The sequence below is a fragment of the Bos mutus genome, chromosome 7 (assembly GCF_027580195.1).
Source record: "Bos mutus isolate GX-2022 chromosome 7, NWIPB_WYAK_1.1, whole genome shotgun sequence".
NCBI lineage: Eukaryota > Metazoa > Chordata > Mammalia > Artiodactyla > Bovidae > Bos > Bos mutus.
The window spans coordinates 47,160,459-47,178,387 of record NC_091623.1 but is presented as its reverse complement, the minus strand read 5'-3'; the positions used below and the strand labels follow the sequence as shown (position 1 = coordinate 47,178,387).

Sequence of the window (17,929 nt, the reverse complement as noted above, 5' to 3'; positions counted from 1 at the left end):
GGCGACGGCGTCTCTGTCGCCTTTTTCCTGTCGCTTCCCGTCGCCGCCGGTCCAGGGAGAGAAATTTTTTGCCTCGAGAGTGTCTGCCTTGAAGGTTGGGCAGTGCGCCTGCGCGAGAGGCTTTGGCGGCGGCCGCCTGCGCCTGTGCCTTGAGGCTCGGCCGCGGCCTGCGCCTGCGCGGCGCGGCGCTGCGGAGACCGTTGGCTTATTTGCATGTCCCCGCCTCGCGCGGTGGCGGCGGCGGGTGAGGAGCCTGAGGCGGTGGCGGGGGCGGCTCCGCGCGCGGTGGGCTCGGGGTGAGGCCCGGGCCCAGGCGTTGTCGGCGGGTGGGCCCGGAGGTTGGGGGTTTGGGCTCGATCCCGGGAACCCCGGGTCTCCACGATGGCGCAGCGGGCTCGGCCCTCGGACTGCGCGGCGGACGCTTCGCGGCCGGGTCGGCCTGGGGGGCGATCTGCGGCCTTCGAGGCCCGGCGCCCCCTTTTCTTTGACCTCAAAGGCCGGGAGGAGGCGGGCCGTGCCTGAATGGGTTCATTTGTTCGTTCATTCATTCAGCCTGAGCCGGGAGCGGCCCCTCTGGTGGGGTGATAACGGCGGCGGGGCGCCGACTCCGCCTCTTTAGACATTTTTTTAACTGGTTCGGTCCCCACAGCAACCCCTACCAAGAGCTGCCGGTTTAGATGGGGAAGCGGAGGCACGGAGAGGTTAGATCACTTGAATTGATCCTGGACCACCTGTCCGGGACACCCTGCCCTTCTATAGCAGAGAACAAGGGGGCCAGGGAAAAGGCCTGAAGGATAGGGAAAGGGGGTAATGGTCATAAGAAATGACTGTCAGGCAGGGGCAGGCTTGGGTTTTGAGGTTGGAGGCTTCTAGATGGAAGGAATATCTTGCTGGGTAAGCCACCACTGGATTTCTCAATATAGCTTCTAGTCTTTTTCTAATCAGTCTTCAGGGCTTTGTCCCCGCAACCAATGCCCTGTTTCCCAGGTTCCAGCCCAGGCTGGTTGACCTTGAATGGGTCACTTAGCCTGAACCTCCCTTCTGCACTTCTGTGTAATTTCATTCATAAGAGGCCCCACTTGTTTATTGGGTTGTTGCAAGAAGTGTTGTGGGAGTCCCTCGCTTTCAACAGGAGCCGGCACAGAGTAAGCTCTGTCAGTGGGTCATTGTCACTAGTCAGGGATTTCTCCCTTCACTTGCTGAGATGCCTCTGTCAGACGGGAAGTTAGCTCTCAGAGCGTCTTCGCCATGTCTGTGAAATAGGAAAATGGAAATGGGAAAAATCATGTCTTTCCTAAACATTGTAAAGGTTTAAGCTCCTGTCGTGTGTGTTGCTTCATACAGTCTTTCAGCAGCCCCGGGAGACAGAGCTGCTTTTACAGCGCTTCTTTTAAGGGATTCTGAGAAAATGGCCTCAGAGAAGCAAAATAGATTGTCCAAGATCAACAGTATTGTCTTACTCTTTCTTAGCCAACACACACCTGTGAGGTTATGTGGGCAGAGGTCCCCTTAAAATAAACCGGCCTTCTTCTGAAGTGCCATGCCAGATTATGGATCACTGCTTGGTTACTCTGAGGATTAAGTGGAATAGATCAGGCTTTGTGGGCATTAGTTGTCATTCTTAGTGTCTTTTTCCCCCTCTTTTCATTACAGGTCAGAGAAACATGGCAGCAAGGAGAATCGCACAGGAGACTTTTGATGCTGTATTGCAGGAAAAAGCTAACCGATATATGGACCCCAGTGGTGAGGCTGTAGGTGAAACTCTTCAGTTTAAAGCCCAAGGTAAATTAAAGTACGTGGTTTTGGGGGGAGTGAGGTGGGTGGGTGGAGCATGTATTTAGAATTGGGGCCCAACCTGCAACTCCTCAGATTTTACCTTCTTAAGTGGAGATAAAATTTTCTCTTGGTCCACCTGTTAAATCATTATGTAGAAGGAGGTATTGTCATTATCCAGAGCTTCTCCCCAGGCACCCTGCCCCACCTAAAGAAGGGTTCTTAAATAAATTGCCTGACTCCATGCCCACTATCACTACCCAGGTTTGAGCTCTTATCAGGTCTTACCTGGATTATTGCAGTAATCTCCTCGTGAAATGTCTTTCAGTTCCTGGCTTCATTCCCTCAAATCTTCTCTCCCCACAGATCTGTTAATGCTAAATTTGCGGGACCAAGGCCAAGCTTAGGCTCCTGGGGCTCCCTATTTTGGTTTTACATCCTCAGATAAGTGCAGGAGCAGCCAAGTAACTGGTATGCAAGACAGGAGGGCCTTGGAGCCTTGTGGAGCTGCTGAATGTAGGCCCTGCCTGAAAACGTTCCTTTTGTAAAGTTTTGAAGCATCCTGTCAGCAGGATAAAAAATGGTCCTAGTGTAAATGGCAGGACAACCTGGAGGCCCCACCCCACAGTGCATGAGGCTCTTAGCTCTCATCCTCTGCCTTAGGCCTGTTGTTTCACCGATACTGTGTGCCTGTCTGTGTTGTGAATCCCTCGTCTCAGCTCTGTGTGATGAACTCCCTCAGTAAGACCTGGTGCACAGGTGTCTTCCCGCAGGAGGCCCTGGTAGGCCTGGATTGATTTACACTGTGTACTGGGTCCCCGCTGTGGGCTGGCCTCCTCCAGGCCTCCTTTGGCCTGTACTGTGTGCTGCTGCACCAGCCCTTGAGCCAGGCTTGCTGTAGAGAAGGCTTCCTCAGTGTTGGCTGGATGAGTCTGAGTGCTTGGGGTGGGGATAACTTATTATGTGCTTGGACCCAGAGAAACTGAGGCTTGGAAGCTGTCTCCAAAGTCTGAGTTTTCAAAAATGGTATAAGCAGCAGACAAAACCTTTCCTGTTACAAAAGATTGGAAGGATTAAGTAGTTAAGAACAGAATGTCGGGACTTCCCTGGCCATCCAGTGGTTAAGACTCCACTCTCCTAAGGCAGGGTTTGATCCCTGGTTGGGGAACTGAGATCCCACATGCCACACTGCGGGGCCAAAGAAAAGAATAGGATGTAAAAAGCCTCTTTGCTGCTTCCTTATTCCTCGGAAGTAACTGTATCTGTGGTGGTTTGTGCAGCCTTTAATTCTTTTAGCCATATATGAATCCTGAATACTTCATGTGTTTTTACATATAAAAACATGTATGTGTGTGTACATATGTACATACGTGTATGTGTGTACGTAAAAACACATGTATGTATATCTATGTCTGTATATATATATATATATATATATATTTGGAGATTTCAATTGGTTTATCTTGTCTAGAGACTCAAACACTAACACATATCTTAAGTTACCTCAAGAAAGGTTGGGGGAGGGGGGAGACTGTGAACCCAGTAGGACACTAGATGGTTCTGGAACCATCTCTGTGTCATAGAGCTGCATTGGTCAGCCTTTCTCTGTCTGCTGCATTTTTCTGAGGCCTTGTAAACTAGGTCCTATTGGGCAGAATCCAGCCACCGCTCTTCCTCTAATGCTCCCACCGTAACCAGGCCATCGGAAACCATCAGTATCTGGATCATCTTGGTGGACTCCTTGCTGGAACTTCCACTCTTGTCCCTTGCAGTCTGTTCCCCACACAGCAGCCAGTGAGGTCATCCTTTTGCTCCAACCCCCCCATGGCTTTCTGTCTCATTCATAGTAAACTCTGGAGTCCTGTCAAGGGCCTGGCTTGATCTGGTTTGCACCCACTTCTGTTTGCATCTCCTGTCATAGTAGTTCACCAATTTTGCTGCACATTAGAATCCTTTGGGGGCTGTTTAAAAGCCCTAATGCCCAGGTCACATCTCATCCTGGTTAATTAAGTCAGGATGTCCCGGGCCTTCAGTGTGCAGGAGAATCTAGGTGCTGCACCGCTTTGTCCCTCCTTCCCTCTCCATTCTCACCACATTTGTCCTGTACTCATCTCAGGGCTTAGTCCTCACACTCCCTCTACCTGGTAGGCTTTCCCCATAACTGCACATTCTGACCCCTCACGCCAGGCCTCTGCTACTCAGATACATTGTTGTTAGAGCTGCTCACCTGACCAGCCTGTTTAAAAATGGCTTTCCCTCTTCACATTCCCGCCGGTTTGGCATTTTCTTACACCTGAAGAATTTTTTGTTTATTATTTGGCTTCCTCAACTGAAAAGTCCAGGAAAGTAGGGACTTTGCTGTGTCTTCCCTGCTATAACTTCAGGGCCTAGATCAGTGCCCATATACAGTAGGTGCTTAGTAAGTACTTGTTGGACAGATAAACTTGGATTTATTCAAAGCTCTTGTTTCCTGTGGCCTGTTGACCCGTCACTACTTACTGGCATCTTTCTCTCTCTTTTACGATTGACTTTTTGACTAGGTAATAGATTCTGGTTCAGAAAGTAAGAAAGGTACTCTGTACAGATGTCCCCCTGAGGCCCTCTGTCCCTGTGTGCCTGTAGTTCTCTTCTGTTTTTGACTTCTTACAGTTTCTTTCTTTTTGGCTGCCATGCTGCATATGGAATTTCAGTTTCCTGACCAGGGACTTAACCCAGGTTCTTGGCAGTGAAAGCGTGGAGTCCTAACCACTGGACCGCCAGGGAATTCCCCTTTCAGTTTCTTTATGCGTGAGTGAACACATGCAAACATAGTTTCCTATTTTTCTCATTTCTGCACGGTGGAGGACAAAAGCACGCACTGTTCAGTTTCCACTGTGGTTTCTGCTGCCATGGCCTGTTTAACTTCTGCCTTCCCTCTTGTTTGCTCAGTCTCTCTTCAGGTATTGGTTGGCTTAACGACCCTTTCTGGGGGAGCCTGTCAGCCGCCTTTGGATCAGGTGCTCAGCTAAGGTCCGGCCAGCAGTGGTGGGTGCAGTGTCAGATGTAGCTCCCGCCTCAGTGGCACTGTGGGCCGAAGTTCCTCAGGGGAAGCAGGGGAGGCAGGCAGCCTCTAGAAAACCTGTCTGCTGTGTGATAGAAGTAGAAATACACAAGCGTTCTGGTCACAGTAAAGAAGACCAGGTTATTTGGGAGCCAAATGCCCATCCCTGAGTCTAAAAGAAGGCTTGTAAAACAGAAAGTGAAGTGAAAGTGAAAGTTGCTAGTTGTGTCCAACTCTGCCACCCCATGGAACTCTCCAGGCCAGAATACTGAAGTGGGTAGCCGTTCCTTCTCCAGGGGATCTTCCCAACCCAGGGATCAAACCCAGATCTCCTGCATTGCAGGCAGATTCTTTGCCAGCTGAGCCACCAGGGAAGCCTTGTAAAACAGAGGTAGGGCAAAGGATCTGGATGAGTGAGCAGCACTGCTGCCTAGCCTCCATGGACTGTCGTCAGGCCAGATAGGCCCAGTACTCAGAGCTCTTCTGTTTGCATAAGTAGAAACCTAGGTTTTTAAGTGAAACCACACATATTTTCCATGTGAGTTTCTAAAATGCACTCTGACTGGGAAAGCACCCTGCTGGTGGTCTGCAGATCACCCACTTGCAGCCTCTGGTCTGACACGTACCTTTGTGTTTCTTTTTGGATTGTTTATTTCAGATCTTCTAAGGACAGTCCCAAGAGCCAGAGCAGATATGTTTGATGACATTCACAGTGACAGCAGGTACACTCTGGGTACATCTGTAACTCATCCTCGAGACACTGGGAGAGAAGGCCTGAGAGGTGATATATTTCCAGGACCTTCCTTCAGGTCAAACAACCCTTCTGTAAGTGAAGACAGCTACTTTCGCAAAGAATGTGGTCGGGATCTGGAATTTTCCCACCCTAACTCCCGAGACCAGGTCTTTGGCCACCGGAAACTGGGACATTTCCGTTCTCAGGACTGGAAATTTGCACTCCATGGCTCTTGGGAACAAGACTTTGCCCACTCAGTTTCTCAAGAATCCTCTTGGTCACAGGAGTATGGTTTTGGCCCTTCTGCATTACTGGGGAACTTTGGGTCCTCCAGGCTGATTGAGAAAGAGTGCTTGGAGAAAGAGAGTCATGATTATGACGGGGACCGTCCAGGGGAGGCAGACTCTGTGCTCAGGGGCAGCAGCCAAGCCCAGGGCAGAGGCCGAGGCCTAAACCTTGCCGACCAGGAGGGTGCTGTCTTGGGAAAGGGGGAGACTCAAGGCCTGCTCACTTCTAAGGTGGGGGTTGGGAAACTTGTCATGCTGAGAAACGTGAGCACGAAAAAGGTACCCACTATGAGTCGTATCACTCCCAAAACTCAGGGCACTAACCAAATCCAGAAAACCACCTCAAGTCCTGATGTGACCCTGGCGACCAACCCAGGGACAGAAGAGGTCCAGTTCCCTACCCGGAAAGTCCCTCTGGGGCTTGATCTGAAGGATGTCCGGCTTCCCAGGAGAAAGATGAGCTTCGACATCATAGATAAGTCAGATGTCTTCTCGAGATTTGGGATAGAAATAATAAAGTGGGCAGGATTCCACACCATAAAAGATGATGTTAAATTTTCCCAACTTTTCCAGACTCTCTTTGAACTTGAAACAGAAACCTGTGCTAAAATGCTTGCCTCATTCAAATGCTCCTTAAAACCAGAGCACAGAGATTTTTGCTTTTTTACTATCAAATTTTTAAAGCACTCCGCTTTGAAAACACCCAGAGTTGATAACGAGTTTTTAAACATGCTTTTAGACAAAGGTGCTGTGAAGACCAAAAATTGCTTTTTTGAAATCATAAAGCCCTTTGATAAATACATAATGAGACTACAAGACCGGCTGCTGAAGAGTGTCACGCCCCTGCTCATGGCCTGCAATGCCTACGAGCTGAGTGTGAAGATGAAGACCCTCACTAACCCCCTGGACTTGGCTATTGCCCTAGAGACCACCAATTCTCTCTGCCGGAAGTCTTTAGCTCTTCTGGGACAGACATTCTCCTTGGCCTCTTCCTTCCGGCAAGAGAAAATCCTGGAAGCTGTTGGCCTCCAAGATATAGCTCCATCTCCTGCCGCATTTCCAAACTTCGAGGACTCTACTCTGTTTGGGAGAGAGTACATCGATCACCTGAAGGCCTGGCTGGTCAGCAGTGGGTGTCCACTCCAGGTGAAGAAAGCTGAATCCGAGCCGACCCGAGATGAGGAGAAAGCTGTTCCTTCTACAAAACCTGAAATTCAGGCCCAGGCGCCGAGTGGTCTGAGTGATGGTAAGGACAGCAGCGGCAGTTTCTGTTTGTTGTGATTTGTTTGCTTTTTTATAATGTCTCTCACTTTCTGATATTTTTACATAGAAGTTCTTTAGCCAGTTGGAAACAAATCAGAATTTTAGGAGAAAACTCACAGTGACTGCCACTCATTCATACGTGCCTGCCACTCATTCTTTAAGTATTGCTTTATTATCTGGGTTGTTTGTATCATCTTACAGCCAAGGTTAAGAAGCCTTGTTCCAAAAGTATCCCTTCTCTGCCCCGCCCCTCCACCCCCCAGCCCCGAGTTATTACTTGAAAGTAAATACAGGCCACAGTCTCCAAGGATCCCCCAGGCTTCCGAGGGGAAGAAATCACAAACCCAGCCCCTCCTGTGCTGGGATTAAGGGGATATAGGAGAGGCCCCAGCCCAGCTTGGGGAGTCAAGAAGGTTATTTCTGAACTGTTCTGAGGGCTAGGTGGTGGAGGCACCTTTTCACCTGCTCACTTTTCTAGACTAGCTAGAGGTTGAGAGATCACTTCAGTATACCTGGTAACCTGCAGTTAACGAGTTGGCTTACTGGGGAGGGGAAAGACAAAGAAGAAGGTAATAGAAATAGAAGTGACTGGCTGTGTAGTGTCCCTTTCCCTCCCCCTGCACTCCCAGGATGGATGTTTTCACAGCCCAGAAAGCCCAGAAGTCATGAGCACACATAGTGGCCGTTGAGGAAGTCCCTTTTTCCTCTGATACAGTTCTTGGCTTCCATTGCTCCAGTCAAGTTGGTAAGTTGCATTTGTCCCTGAATCTCCTCAAGTCTTCACCCTTGTGGAGCCCTGACTGCCACGGGCACTGGACAGGTCCCTCTAGGGATGGGCAGCCACACCTACTGCCAGAGAGGGAGCCTTGCAGAAGTGAGCTCAGGGCTGAAGTGGGAACTCTTCCTCACATCCCCCGAGATAGTGGGGTGGAAAGTCTGTGTAACAGTGATACTGAGAGGAACGAAAAAGTCCCCCACAACCTAAAGTTGCCCGCGACCACCCCCTGGTTGTGCTGCTGTGCACGCGTGCCTGGAGCTGCCATCTTGCTGTACTGAGAACACTGCAGTCTGCTCCTCTACAGGATTATCAAGGGCTCTTTGCTGTGTTTCTGCAGCATTTGCTGCATCTCCCTTGATGTTGGAGTCATAGTGCCTTTTATTAAAGGCTTCTGAGCCTGAGCAGAGCTGGGTCCCTGTGAAATTGGCATCTGCCAAGCGTTGGCTCCTTGTCTGGTCATCAGGTAGATGGCGCCAGTTCCACATCTTGTGGGGCACAGGCTGCCACTACTTCCATTACTGTTAGAAATGCTGGGATGATATCTTTGGTTGAATTTCTTGCTGCTTACTATTATTTTCATTAAAAAAAAATGTGAATCCTCCTTGAAAGGAGATATCCACAGAAAGATTGCTGGGCCAAAGGTAAGATCCACTTTCTGGCCCTTACCTGTGGTCATCTTCTCTAGAGTTGGTTGCAGTGATGCACGAATTTCATTGTCTTTGAAAGCCTCTGACTTTGAAGCTCTTACTGTTTTTGTAAAATCATGTAAAACTAGCAGTTCTATAAAGTGAGAGCCAACAACAAAAAAAGAAAGTAATTTCAGAGGGGAAATGAAATGACAGTTGAAGGATTGACGTGTTCTGTGTTAAGAACTCAGACTAATGTTGAGAATGTCGATACCATGCCACAACAAACTGGAAAACCTCTCCAGATCAGGGCTGATTTTTATTGAATGAATGAACAGATAGACCATCTGCGCTATTAAAACTAGCAAATATCAAAGGAACTTCACACTTAAAAAAATGTTTTTTTTCAACCATTCAACAGATGCTTTCTGTGAACACCTATCTTGGAAGTATTGACGTTTTTTAATATTAACTTTTTTAATTGGACAATTTTTCTTTGTGAGCTTATATATGTTTTCTGATTATACATCACATGTGTTTATTTTTTATAGATAAAACACACAGAAAAGTGAAATCCCTGCTAAATCTACCACCCATAGATAACCTTTGTTAACTTTCTGGTATATTCCTGTCTAATCTTTTTTTCTGTGTGTCTATTTATTTGTACCTCTTCTTCTTTCTTCATATTGCAAATTACAGTTTAGATATACTTTTTACATTATTTTATACCTAGCTACATTTTATATCTTTCTCTTTTCTCCTTAATATTGTGAACAAGTTAAGCTGTATGCAAAAAGTGATAAAGAGTTGCTACATACTATTTCCTTCTATAGAATATTGCTCTGTACAGTCACTAAGTTTGCGACTGTTTCTCTCCTATTGATTATGCTACTATAGCCTTTGAGAGGATATTTTGTATATTGGTTTGTAGAATAACAGGCCCTTTCCCTCTTCAATGCTGGTCTCTTGTGAAGGAAGATTTCAGTTGCTGGTGCCTGCTTAGGCTCCATCTTAGGCTCTATCCTGATCTTCCCAGGCCCCATGTGGTCCAGTGTGTTTCTCAGAGAAGACCTTCTGTGTGTTCCAGAGGTCCCCCAGCGAGCAGATCACAAGGTGGTGGACATCATTGACCAGCTGGTCGCACGTGTCATTGGAGGCAGCCTGTCTCCCAAAGAGAGAGCTCTTCTCAAGGAGGACCCTGCTTACTGGTAGGTCTCTAAATGGTGCTCTTCTGAATCCCTCCTGTAAAGTACAGGGCAGTGTTTCTGTTGCTCTGATGGTGTCCAGAGAAGAAAGTGAAGTGTTTATTTTGAGCTTTGGTGTGTGTCAGTAGGAAGAGTATGAGGGTGGGTCAGGTTCATATGGGTTCAGACTCCTTGTCTGTGCTGATTTGAGGATGAGGTGAGAGACACGTGCAAAGAATGAGTGTAAGATGAGGCATACGTCACGGCAGTTGTTTGTGACTTATTGCTACTCTCTGTTCAACTGTCTTCCTTTTGTCTTATTGCCTTTTTGCTTGAATAGAGCAATTTTTTAAAATTAAAGTTTCTGCCATAAATATTAATACAGCATTTGCTTATTAGAAAAGGAGAAGAAGAATAGAAAGTTGGGTGAAGCCACCTGTGCTCTTACTGGCACTCACTGGCATCTGGGAGTATTTGTTAGCAGTCTTTCTGCTCATTGGAGGCTCTCTGGTTTCTCACGCAGTTGTAATTATGCTGTGATATACCCAACTCCTTTTACACAGGAAAGTGCTCATGTTTCCTGCTTTTTGAAGACATTTCAGATGGCTGTGTTTACTGGTCTGAAAAATAGATGATCAGTTTATTTAGCCATTCCTCTCTGTTGGATTTTTAGATTTTTTGTTTTTTAAATAACATGCCCTTCCCTTATTTTTTAAATTTTAAAAAATTATGTATTTACTTGACTGAGTCAAGTCTTAGTTGCGTCCTGTGGGGTCTTTGAGGCGCGTGGACTCCAGTTGTGGCATATAGGCTCAGTAGTTGTGTGTGGGCTTAGTTCTCTGCGGTATGTGGGATCTTCGTTCTCCAACCAACTATTGAACCTGTGTCCCCTGTATAGCACGGTAGATTCATTTTTTAAAATTTATTTATTTTTGGCTACACTGGGTGTCTGCTGCTGTGTGCAGGCCTTCTCTAGTCGTGGTGAGCGGGGATGGCCCTTGGTTGCAGGGCGCGGGTTTTCCATTGGTGTGACTTCCGTTGCAGAGCATGGGCTCTCGGTGCATGGGCTTCAGCAGTTGCAGTATGTGGGCTCAGGAGGTGTGGCCCATAGGCCTAATGCCGCGTGGCATGTGGACTCTTTCCCAACCAGGGATCAAACCCGTGTCTGCTGCATTCGTAGGTGGATTTGGACCAGCAGGGAAATCCCTGAATTTTCTGTTCTTGCTGATGTAATTATTAAAGATGCTTGAAAGGTAAAAATTTCTGTGTAACGGTGCCAGAGCTTTGGTGGTAACCAGTATGATTGCCGGGAGGAGAGTTAGAAATTGTTATGTTTTTATTTTGACAGGATTCTTGAATTCACCGAGGTCATGTTCATATGTTGAATAAGGCATATAACTTAAAAGTTAAAAAAAAACCCAATAGCCTAATTGCCCCAGTATCACTTATTGAATGCTTTTCATTTAGCAAATCTTTTGCTTTTTGTGCACTTGGTACCGTTCTAAGCACTTTACTGATTGAAGTACTAGCTGGCCAAACCCTCATAAACAACCTCTTGAAGTAGATATGTTGTCATCTTTACAGACAGACAGAAAACTTGAGGCTTAAAGAGGCCTCTTGCCTGGAGGATACACAGCTAGTAACAGACAGAGCTGAGAGTCACACTCAGGCGCTGTGGTCTCAGCCAGTGCTTATGCTGAAGGAAGGAGGCTGGGTAGCCTCAGACTGACGGATGAAAGCAGGGACCAGTTCCTCTGGGTAGGATGTCATGTAGACCTGAGAGACCCGGGCAGTTTCCAGGGGATTGTCGAGGTCACTGGGCTGGAGGGAAGGGAGACGCTGAGAGGACTGGGAGCATGTGTCCCTGCCTCGTGACTGCTGCACACTCCCCACAGGCTCCCGGTCACTGACAGCCGGGGGTGGTGGACAGAATCAGAGCCAGGCTTGGGGGTATGTGTGGTGGTGGTGGGCGGGCCTGCAAATCAAAAGTAAGCATGTATTTGAGGAAAATTGGCATCATGAAAGAGAATCACCAAACTCAACAGATCTGACACCTAAGACAAGAGTTACTGTAAGAAAAAGAAGATTGTCTAAAAATACATATGTGATTAATAGTCTTAGATGGACAATAGTATATTATATCTATGAAATAGGAACTGCTTATTATGGAAAATAGCCAGTTGAGGATCTTGGAATCGAAGAATGTGATTGTTGAAATAATCTCAGTGGTTGGCTGAGGAGCAGCCAACCTGAATGAGGAGCAGATTAGGGAGCTGACTCAGAGATTTGATCACCTGTGAACTCCTTCAGAGTTACCCAGAGCCTGTAAGAAGAAAGAGTGTGCAAAGAAACAGTGTTAAAAAAAAAAAAAGCAAACTTAGGTTTAAATTCTTAAGTCAAAGTGGTATTTGTATGTGATTTACCAAAAAAATCAACGTTATAACAAAAGGCAAAATGTTTCTGCCATGGTCCATTCTCATGCCAGTTCCACTTTTTTTTTTTTTTTTTTTGGCCATGCCAGTGCAGCCTGTGGGATCATTCCCCAACCAGGAATCAAACCCATGCCCCTCCTACAGTAGATGATTGGAGTCTTAACCACTGGTCTGCCAGAGACGTCCCTGAGTTTGCTCCTTAGAGACAGTCACTTTTAGTTCTTTAAGCTACTTTTAACAGTTAACTGTTATATCCCTAGAGATGACACACCGATGCTGCTCTTTTTTTTTTTTTTTAAATGTCTGAGCTGTGCGTCTTGTGAGATATTAATTCCCCAACCAGGGATCGAACCCAGGTCCTGGCAGTGAAAGCACCAAGTCCAAACCACTGGCCCACCAGGGAATTTCCCAAAGCATTTTCTTCATAACGAAAAGTATATAATTCAAGCCTCACGGCAACATGGTGAAATAACTTATCGTTATCACGCATCCCATCTTATAGATGGAGAAACTGAGGCACAGAAAGACTCAGTAAATCTCACAGCTAGTGAGTGACTGCACTGGGATTTGAACCTGGCAGGCTAGCTCAGGAGTACACTGTGCTTTTGATGTTATGCTCCGCTAGAGCTGGGGGAAGTGGGCTTGTGACTGATGTGTTGAACCTGCACTTGGCATTAGAATCAACCTCAGAAAAGGGGCTCCTGTGGTGGGGATCTGGTCACCTGGCATTTACCCCACTGTCTGCCGTGAATGGGGGCTACATTTGACTTGAGAGCTGGCGCATCCCTGTTGGTCCGCCTTCCCTCCTGTGGGAACCTAGGCTGGTTAGGGTGCAGTCTTACAGGATGCTGCTGCCGCCTGGCAGAGTGTCTCGGGCAGCAGGGGAGCCAGCACAGCCTGTTCCCCCAGATCCAGCCAGACCTTGACTGTGTAGTGAGCGTCGGCAGGAGCTCCATACAGAGCCGCCCGCCAGGGACACGCCACATCACACAGAGCTGCCAGCATCCTGCTGTGCACTGCCACCTCATGGCCAGTCTGGCAATGGGGAACCTTAGCTAATACGTGGTCTCAATAGCAGACAGTCCAAAAGCCTCGTGAAATACTGCCATACTCACCAGACGCTACTTACTCTTTAACACAAACTGAAGTTGAACGTTCACAAAAACCATGGTATGAATGAGGTCATGGGGAAAGTCACAGACCATCCCAGGAAAGGAAAATCATGTTGGCCACATTGTGCCATGCATAAAGCAACAGCCTAAATAAAACTGGCTTCTAATAACTTTCCGTATGAAAGAGAATTAGAGTTGAAATTAGAAACTCTTCAGAAGGAAGTAGCAGGTTGGGGGAAGGTACAACCTTGCATGTGTTTATCAGAAATGAAGAGTGAAGATAACCATTCAATTCATGAGGCAAAGAAAAAATGGTGAAACCATTCAATTCATGAGGCAAAGAAAAAACGGTGAAAAAAGCCCAGACTAGGAAGGAAGGGTTAATAGAGATGAAAGAAAGTGCTAATGAAATGGGCTGCAAAGTAAATAATGTGAAAGACCCCTCCATTCCCCTTTCTCACCCACTTCTTAGAGCAAATTCTTATGTTTACTTTTGATTCTTTCAACCTGTGTGAAAAACAAATATGCGTGGGTGTTATGTACACAAAGGCAGTTTCATAGGGGATGTTTCAGTGTTGGATTTCTGTAGCTTGCTCTCCATGGGCTGCATCACGGATCTCTTTCTGTGCTAGTACATGTAATGTCAGTACGTGTAACTCAGACTCCTCTTTTCTGTACTCTTCTCCTTCTGACTCTGGCACATGATTTCACATCAATGGCATGCTGTCCTTAATGATGTAATTAAAAGGTCGCTGAGTGTCCACCGTTTGAAGGGTTTCACCTCCTGAAAGCAGTGTCTGGGAGCAATCCCTGCCATTCCCTGGCAGCAGAGGGCTTCCATGTGAGGCCGCCAGGAGCTGTGAGCTCCTTCACGGTGCTGAAATCGAGCAGGAATCAACCAGTGCTCCATCAAAGCTCCTAATCACCCTGTGGTCACTCTGAGCAGGACACATGGCCGGGGCCCAGCGCTGCGTCCTTGGTAGAGCTGGGCAGAGCCTCTCCATCAGCAGGGAGGCCACCAAGTAGAAAGGGTTTGCAGAAGTGTATTTACAGCAGCAATTTGGTTGTGCTGGTATGTTCACAAATGTTCTGCTGTTCCTGTTTTGTTACATAGGTTTTTGTCTGATGACAGTAGTCTGGAGTATAAATATTACAAGCTGAAGCTGGCAGAAATGCAGCGGATGAGCCAGACCTTGCCAGGAGCAGATCAGAAGCCAACGGCAGCAGAGTGTGCGGTCCGGGCTATGCTGTACGCCCGGGCGGTCCGGAGCCTCAAGAGGAGGCTCCTACCAGGGCGGCGGCGGGGGCATCTTCGAGCTCAAGGGCTCCGGGGCTGGAAAGTGAGGAGAGCCACCACCGGGACCCAGACCCTACTCTCCTCAGGCACCAGGCTGAAACACCATGGCCGGCAGGCTCCGGGCTCCCTGCAGGGCAAGTCGCCCCAGCCAGACAGAAGTGATGCTGCCAAGGACTGCCCCCCAGAGCTGGCCGGACCCTCACCTCGGGACCCCAGCCCTGAAGCCTCAGGCCCATCCCCCAAGCCAGGAGGCTTGGATGTCTCCGAAGCCCCTCAGACCTCTTCTCCCTGCCCATCTATTGATGGTGAGTGCTCACCCCTGTCTCTGTCCTCTGGGCCCCAGCCCTAGCTCTGATCCATCTCCAGGGGTCTCTGCAGAGGCAGGCAGCTTTCGTGGGCGGGGCGGGGCGGGGCCGGGCAGCAAACGGCAGCAAAGGGACCCGGCCCGGATGACACACGCGGAGGCACGCTTCTCTTGCCTCCCCAGGGGGCTGGCCCTGGAGTCCTGCTGCCCCCTCCTCTCCTGAGCATGGATCCAGCAAGCGTGGATCCAGCATGCGTGCATGCGTGCCGCCTGCCGAGTCTGTGCTTCCCCACACAGTTCACCTTCTGGCCAGCAGGGTGTGCCACGTGCCCGTGCTTGGGGCGTTGAGCTCCTTGATCCAATTCTCTATATTCTTGCCCCTTGTGCTTCTCATAGGGCTGCCCTCGTTCTCGTTCTGTTTCCTCTTCCCTGCTAAGCTCTCTCGTTTCCTTCTTTAGAGTGACTTGCAGTTTCTTCTGTTTCTGCCAAGCATTGCCTTCACCTTCCACAACAGGGCTGCCCTATGGCCAGTGCTTCCCCTCAGCACTAGATGGGAATGTAGAGGGAAAAACATTTTTCTAGTTATTGCTATGTAACAGAAAGCATCGAGTATTGTTCCAAGTCGGCTAGGCTGGGCCTGCTAGCTGCAGGCAGTGGCCAGTAGTCAGGGACTGTCTGTTGGCTGAGGAGATGGAGCTTGTGGGCTACATGCCTGTCGCCCCCCAGCAGTAAGCCTGATGGTTGGATTGGGTATCCAGGAGACGCAGAGGAGGTGCTTGAGGTGCCTCAGGCCCAGGCTCCACGTTTCTGTCACATTCTCAGTCAGAACGAGTCCCAGGGCCAGCCCCAGTTCAAGGGGAGAAAGGAGAGCCCACCTCTGCCTGACAGAGCGGCAGAGGCATGTGGCAAAGGGTAAGACCACAGTGACGGGCCGTCGTTGTAATCAGTCTCCACAACCCCATGATGTTCACGTGGAAATTGGCAGCTCAGAACCAGTACATGACAGTTGCTTTATTTTGTAGTTGATACGAAGACAATGGAGACTGCAGAGAAACTGGCCAAATTTGTTGCTCAGGTGGGACCAGAGATTGAACAGTTCAGCATAGAAAACAGCATTGACAACCCTGACCTTTGGTACGTACCCATCACACCCCTTTGATTTATGGTCACCTCATGAGTGGTCCTGAGAGCCCATAGAGGGTCACCTCCAGGATAGATTATGACTTCTTTTCCACTGAGCTCAGGGCTTTTCAGGAGAAGCATCTGTCTGGGGTTGTTGGAGACCTGCCCTCGTCTGGGGCGTCAGGAAAAGCCACCCCCAGAGGGAAGTTTAAGCTGGATCCAAAGGCTCAGTGGGGGGTGTTGGTCAGGGGAAGGGGGAGAGAACGCCCTGGCAGAAGGACGTGAAGGTTCCCCAGAACCTTTGCAGAGGCAGAGAGGAGAGTGTGTGCTCGCCCGTGAGCCTGAGGAGGAGGGCACCATCCCTGCTGGTGCTGGCAGCTCTGGGCGAGGTGAGAGTGTGCTGCTCGTGTAGCATGGTGATGGAGTTTGGTCCCGGTGTGAGCAGCAAGCACTCCCACGTAGTAGCGGCTTGGCACCCTTGTGCATTCTTAAGTGGGGTAAATGTTCAACATTCCATAGCCCAGAGGCCAGAGAGCCCGCTCTTCTGCGGGGCGCCAATTCTCCTGAAGGGGAGGCCGCCTGAGGGCCGTGTGTTCTCAGTACTGAGCCTTAACGTGGCTGAGCTCGCTTGGAGTGGGTGGGATTCCCATGCTGTCTGGATTGCATCCTATAGCCAGCTAGGGCTTCTGGACCCTTGCCCTGTTCCCAACGTGCTGGAGAGTTGTGCCCTTACTTAAGGATACGGTTAAAAATTTTACGTTTCCTGGAACATTTCTGGGAGTCAGTGCGTCTAAGCTCTTATAGCAGATTTGGACGTTGAGTAGGTCTCCTGCACTGGGTACCTCTTGCTTCCTGTGAGACTCAGACCAGCCACATGGAGCATTGGTGGCCTTGCAGGTACTCAGCCTAGTACTGCCTTTTACAGGCCTTGGGGCTGCTGGGCCTGACAGGTCTTAGAGCTGGGCTGCCACTGCATGCAGGACCTCACACTGGCAGGGCCAGGCAAAGGGGACAACTCAGTGAAGGGCAGGTGGGAGCATTGCAGCAGTTTTCTTTTTTCTCCCAATGCAGAAAGAGAACTCTGCATTGTCCTGCTTACTTGGCACTGGCAGGGCTTGGTGTCATTCCTCAGTCTCTGTGGCAGCCTTTTCTGAGCAGTGTTCCTCAGAAGATGCTGTCTGCTTTGTGCCCTGCAGAGAGAGCCGGAAAACTCCAGCAGCCTCAGTGGGGTGATGCATTCTCGCCCCCAGTGCTCGTAGGATAGTTGAAAATGACTGCATCCAACACCCACCTATCTAGTAGGAGGCGAGATGACTGTGTTTCTTCCCTTAGAAGAGTCACACCTGTAATGTGTTCAGTGGTTGCTTCAGTTAATTCATTTTGTGTTTGTGGTTATGTCCTCATTTTGACACAGTCAAGTTCATTTGTTTCTGCTGAGAATCTGTTTGGAGGTTTTTTTTCTTATCCTTTTTAATTTAATTTTTAAAGTAAGTACAGAATTTGTATGGCTCTAAAGTAAAAATTACAAGAGGTAGACTCAGAGAAGTCTCATTCCCCCCATCCATCAATAATAAGAAGCCATTTTCATTTATCTGTAGCATGTGTGTGTGTATTTCTCTCTCAGTTCTTCCAGCACACGTAGGTTTCTGTATGTAACAGGGGCTTTTGTCCCATGCCATTTCCCTTCACAACATGTCCAGAGGTCCCTCCGCCTGTCCCACCTGTGTCCTCGCTCTCCAGTCTGTTGTGTTGCCCTCCCCATGCAGCCACATCTCACCTGGCTCCCATTGTGCTTGAGTTATGGGTCAGCTTAAGAATACAATTAAGAGGGCTTCCCTGGCGGCCCAGGGGCTTGGGAGTGTGCCTGCCAGCACAGGGGACACAGGTGCAGTGCCTGGCCCCGGAAGATTCCGCATCCCCTGCACCGAAGCCACTGGAACCCAAGCACCCCAGAGCCTGTGCTCCGAAGCAAGAGAGG

The 17,929-nt window shown here is 48.8% G+C and overlaps 1 protein-coding gene across 9 annotated transcripts in view; it reads left to right on the top strand.

Annotated features, from left to right (window-relative positions):
• The window catches only part of SUGP2 (SURP and G-patch domain containing 2), a 29,513-nt gene that overhangs the window by 308 nt on the left and 11,276 nt on the right, over nt 1–17,929 (top strand). For 5 of the 9 annotated variants that reach the window (XR_011464735.1, XR_011464734.1, XM_070373384.1 and 2 more), the window contains exons 1-6: nt 113–244; nt 1,654–1,782; nt 5,472–7,079; nt 9,537–9,708; nt 14,343–14,830; nt 15,852–15,963. Coding sequence is in view for 7 of the 9 variants with exons in the window: in XM_070373384.1 (XP_070229485.1) it covers nt 214–244; nt 1,654–1,782; nt 5,472–7,079; nt 9,537–9,708; nt 14,343–14,830; nt 15,852–15,963 (2,540 nt within the window). In the remaining 2 variants the exon portion in view is untranslated. Of the gene's footprint in view, nt 1–112; nt 297–755; nt 895–1,653; nt 1,783–5,471; nt 7,080–9,536; nt 9,709–14,342; nt 14,831–15,851; nt 15,964–17,929 lie in introns of those variants that run through there. The other 4 variants (XM_070373388.1, XM_070373385.1, XM_070373387.1 and 1 more) reach the window with 4 other exon arrangements.